This window comes from Lates calcarifer, linkage group LG15 (assembly GCF_001640805.2).
Source record: "Lates calcarifer isolate ASB-BC8 linkage group LG15, TLL_Latcal_v3, whole genome shotgun sequence".
NCBI classification, from domain to species: domain Eukaryota; kingdom Metazoa; phylum Chordata; class Actinopteri; family Centropomidae; genus Lates; species Lates calcarifer.
In genome coordinates, this window is record NC_066847.1 from 15,140,517 (window position 1) to 15,146,005 (window position 5,489).

At 41.9% G+C, this 5,489-nt stretch overlaps 1 protein-coding gene across 1 annotated transcript; it reads right to left on the minus strand.

Annotated features, from left to right (window-relative positions):
- Window positions 1-1,233: 1,233 nt before the first annotated feature.
- Window positions 1,234-4,632, minus strand: id4 (inhibitor of DNA binding 4). The gene is made up of 3 exons (XM_018665773.2): window positions 3,923-4,632; window positions 3,321-3,386; window positions 1,234-2,662 (listed from the first exon to the last, which is right to left on the minus strand). The coding sequence occupies exons 1-2, from the start codon at window positions 4,298-4,300 to the stop codon at window positions 3,339-3,341; spliced, it is 426 nt and encodes a 141-aa protein (XP_018521289.1). The 5' UTR covers window positions 4,301-4,632; the 3' UTR covers window positions 1,234-2,662; window positions 3,321-3,338.
- Window positions 4,633-5,489: the final 857 nt, after the last annotated feature.

The window sequence follows — 5,489 nt, forward strand, 5'->3', positions numbered from 1 at the left end:
ACAATGGAGCAGAGTGTCTGAAAAGTGTCTGTAGCACCCATAAGGCACCTCCGTCCCTGGACCTGTCTGTGTCAAACCAGCATTTTTAACCCGCATTCAGCAGGTTGATGTGGGGACAACTAAACGCGGGTCAGTGTGTCTGCAAGAAAAACCTGCAGCTCCGTGGGAAAGAAGGATGATAGGAAGGACACGCACATGTGACTAATAAGTGTGAGATAGGTCCAGGTGTTGTTTAAGGACAGTGCTTTCTGACAGCTAACATCAATGTAGTATAAATTTCACTATTATTTCAGAAATGAAATAAAAAAAAAAACCTCAGAAATGACTGAGTGCTGAATGAAGAATTAATCTTTCATTTGCTTTCCACACACTTGAAAAACATAAATCATTAACATTATTAACGCAATCAATCTCTGCTTTTTTCTTCAAAATAATGGAAACATTTGAAATAGCTATTTCTACTTCAATGCTCCTGTGATTGCCATAAGGCCTTGTGCAGAAGCACTGCAGGTTTCTTACAGAAAAACTGTGTATTTGCTGTAAACCTGAATGTTGTGAATTATTGTCTCATGCCCTGATTTTGCTATATTCAGTTCTGTCACAGAAATGACATTTTATGTGGCTTCTCTTACTTACATTGTACCTCTTAGAGTGGTCTAATTAAAGCCTGCTGTCCATGATGAAAGAAGCTATTGTCTTTTGTGCTAAAGGGAAATAATTCATTTAGTTCATTCAATCCATTGAGATTATTGTTTTCTTTTTTTTTTGCTTTATTTTACAAAACCTCTGCTTCTTGAAATAATTATGACTGTGATATATGTTATACATTATCTGCATATTTTTGTCAAGGAGAATATTTGAAATAAGAAATGTAGACCAGATAATTCCAAATGAATGACACCCGGCTCATGGTTTAACATAAATTTGACCTCTTGGCCCTCTTGGCCCTCTGCCACTTGTTTCTGCAAACCTGCTGAAGCAGTGGCCGTGTGTGTGATAGAATGAATAAACGGCAACAAAACACTTTGTTCCGGAATCCTGTAAAACAGGTTTGAGGACTGACAGCCAACGACATTCTAATATCTTTAATGCATCCTTTATTTTCCATTAAACCAACTGAATGCATTAAGCAGTAGTACCCTGCACCTCCGTCTTTTCCCCCATTATTTCACGTGAAAGTGCTGGCATTGAAAACAATACTAATACTAATAGACAAAACTTGAGACAACACAATTCTTCCTGGAAACTTTAATTGTTTTGACAACTCCTCACAAGCCAGTGAAGGTCAAGTCCAACAGTGCAGCTGACAGTAATGTACAAGTGCCCTCTCACACTGGCAGGAGGGTGGTGAGGTAAATTCGGTGTTCAATGTCATGAAAAATAAAGGTTTTTTTTTTCTTTACATTAACAATGGCTGCTGACTCTCCAACAGGGAAATCAGTTCATACCTTCTTACAGACATTGCCTGTCTGAATACAATTGTTTGTTGTCCAAAAAGAGTCTCTTAATGTTCACATATTTCATCAGTTCATAACCAGAGAGTAATGATTTCATGGTGTCAATCATTAACTTCTCAAGGAGAAACCCCAACTGCACAAATAGAACAGAGAAATCGTGTTGTAGTGATGTTTCTATATTATATCGTAAACACTATCAGAAGTGCTGTAATGATCAGATTACATTTTTAAAAAAATCAAGATTACCGTGTAAAAGAATCAAATCAGGCCTTTTTTTCAAAGATCAAATAACAGACTGACCCATCACTCCCACTGGGTCCAAGTTGTCATAGTTAATGAATACAAAACACTTCAAGAGAAAGCTGAGCAGGGCAAATAATAAAAGAACTTGTTTTGAACTCCACCACATATCTACACAAGGAGGACTGCTTCAGTGCACATTCAATATCTCTGCAATGAGCCTGACATGCTACATATTAAACTATTCCAAAAACACTGCAAAGAGTTAACTGATCTCGTCATGTGAAGACATTACTGGTAGAGCATAACGTGGAAACACAATATTTACATAACGACAAAAAAGGTTTTAATAAAAATATCTTATAATTACAATAGTCTATTTTAAACATATAAGTCTTCCTTTCACATACTTTTATAGAACATTTGCGTCTCTTTATGTACAATCTTAATTGTCTCGAATCAGAATTGTTCTTCTTTACAATATGAAACATTTTAAGATTCCAGGGATGAAATCCCTGTTCAACACAAATCATCTATTTTAAACAATAGATGTACAAAACATGTACAATGATTTTCGCAGTTTAGTAAAGCTTTAAACTGGAGTCATTTTTAGCTATTCTTTAAGCACAATTCACAAACAGTTTTCATAGCTGTTGACAGACAAGTTTCCAACAAAAACTTCTCAGCATGGGGATTCCATATTTTCAACTCTTTTAGAAAAATTAGAGGTGGGAAGAAGTAAAGTTAGAACAATTTAAACAGGAGGAAGGAGAGGGAGATGTCTACACAGTGACTCCCTGTTCAGTGGAACCAAAAAAAAAAAAAACCTGTTATGAATAGTGACTTTATTTGGGTTTAATTCCTCCCAGCGGTTTTGAAATCCCCTTGTGATTGTGCCTCCAGTTGGGTGTGAGTCCCTGGCGAAGCTTTGCTGGCTTTGGAGCAGCTCTATGCAGCCTGCACACCTGTGGAGGGGAAGGGGGGGAGTGGTGAGCTGCAGAACTCCAGACTGACTGGCGCCACCGACAAAACAGAGGCCATGCTTGATCAACAACCCAAAACAAACCAGGTCAAACAACAACCACACAGCTCCTCAGGCTGTTGGGAAAAGCTGACGAGTGGCAGCCGAGACTCTCGGGGAGAGTGTGAGAGGGTCTTACTGTCACACACACCATACATACTTTTAGTCTTATCCAGGTGTGTCTAGATTCAGTGCTATAAATCTGACATTAAAGCCAGAACTACGGCTTGAATGGAACTGAGACAGAGTGAGAGAGAGGGAGGAAGGAGTGTGTGTGTACGAATGAAAGAGAGGACAAGCTGAGGTTTTAACCCTCTCTTCTTTCCAGATTGCTTCACCAGTGACAGTTATTGCGCAAAGCACAGCTGCCTCTGAGGTTGGTGCCAATTTTATGTTCCTCAATTATTATTTTCCCTGACATCTACTGGCCCCCCCAGAGCACTCTAGAGATTGACAAGTTACACCACACACAGTAATCAAGTTAATGGGGATGCTTCAGTGACCACCACTTGGCTTGTGGTGTTTTCTACAGACCACATGTGCGTGACTAAAAGAAAAAAATAAAATAAAATAATGACTAATATTATTTGAAGTCAACTTACCAATGCAGTGCTCGTGTCTCAGCGGCATAAAATCGTGTCCTCCGGCTTTTTGACTAGTGACGTCCTCTACAAAAAAAGAATAAAAGCAAACATGTAAAACGATTTAGCTCCCATGGATGAGAAAACTAAATAAAGGCAAGGCCTTAAACCCTGTGAAATAAATGATATACAGCAGAGCAGTGGAAAATTAGGCGGCTATATCTCCCATAATAAATTCTCTTATAGCCTATTGAATAACAAATTGCTCTTATTGTGCGCAGTGGAGTGGGCTGCGGGCTGAGGTACTTCACCAATCCTGGGATAAGATAGGGCCTCTGACACACACTGTGATTATCATGCAAATCATAAAGCCCGCAATCAAGTGCGCATTCTAACCCACGCCAAATGCGTTTTTTACGCATTATTTTTCAAGGCTGTGTTAAGACGCGTACAGCATTTTGATTATTTTCTGTGTTATCTCACACAGAGAGGACAATGACACATAACGGGCATGACGCGCTTTGTCTGAGTCTGACTGGCGGACAGGGAGGTAAACCGGGGGTCCCCGGTAAGTTCCGGTGGAAACGTGGAATGGAGAGCCGTCTCCGCTGATTAAAGCTTACCTGGTGGTGGTCAGTGTTGAGCACCGTCAGCGGCGTCCGGCTGGGGTTGGAGGCTGGAGGAGGGCAAGTCCCGGTCCGCTGTGGCTGTTGTTTATGGAGAGAAGGGTGCGTCTCCAGGGCCAGCTGCAGGTCCAGGATGTAGTCGATGACATGCTGGAGGATCTCCACTTTGCTGACTTTCTTATCCTGCGGAATGGTGGGCACCAGGCGCTTCAGTCGGCTGTAGCAGTCGTTCATGTCGTACTGCAGGCAGAACAGGTCCTCCTCTTCCATCCTGCACCGGGCGATGTTGAGGCTCTGCTTCGACAGATAGTGCAGGGAGAGCTGGCTGCTGGTGGAGGAGGAGTCCTGGGGGCGGACTGGAGTAACAGCCTTCATCTTAGATAACCAACGGCTCAACGAGAGGCAACAAAAAAATCGAACAATTACTACTGGTAGCGAGAGAAATTTCAGACTACACCGCGGCGCTGTAAACACGGCGGATGCCACTCTAATACAGCCTCAAATTAGGAAGAAGATACGATAAACCAAAAGGCGAAATTCTAATCTGTCAAAACATCCCGTAGAGCCTCACAGTTTCTCTTACTTCAGCACGCTCGGTGTGAAAGGAATGAATAGATTTCCTACATTTATAGAGGAGAGGGGAGGCGCCAAGCCAGCCGGCTGACAGATCATGGAGAGAAGCTGGTCAATCATCGGCAGCCCGCTGCCCACCGACCCGACAACGGAGCCGGGAAAAAGGCGTGTCTCATTCTGTGTGCGCTGCGGTGGGCTGCCTGTCAGTAGGAGAGGTGTGTGCGTGCGTGTGTGTGTGTGTGTGTGTGAGAGAGAGAGAGAGACAGAAAAAGTGATGGAGATGAGCGATCTTGAAGGTTTACTGATTGATCCAGTCAGAGGTGATGGTATATTTGCACAATTCACCAGGCTGATTATCGTCGGATTGCACCGTTAGTGCTGTAGTCATTGATGCGTAATTGCGCACAACCTCGGTTGTATGGATCCCTCCAGTGACAGATTCGAGTCGAACCACCTGCGTAGGCTCAAGGAAAAACAACAACAACAACAACAACAAAAATATACAACTCCTTCCCCCCCGCTCTACCTCTCCTGATAAAGTGAAAATCAAAACGTTACATTATGGCAATAAAAATATTTTTTACTGTTAAATAAAAAAAGGAACCAAAAGTGGTTATGACATTACCATATAATATCCCTAATACATTTTAGGACTTGAAGCATACTTGTGAAACTGAGGGATGCGTTGATATAATCCATTCTAACAATGTTATTAATGCTGAATTCCTTCACTGAATTTCATTTTTGTGTTTTTATATGTAGTATTTTTTCAAAAATCTGACTTATTACTAATTCTAATTCATCATCTCTGACTGAATAAACTGTTGTTCTCCTCATATCCTCATATAACAAACATTTTCACTTCCTCGGCCCTGACGGCAGGATTGCAGCTCTAAGGGACCCGGTACAGGCCAATTTGGCAGGGCCTCCTGGCCATTCCTTCCCCCCGTGGTGTGTTATTATGCCTCATACATTCCTCCGTTCCTCGGAC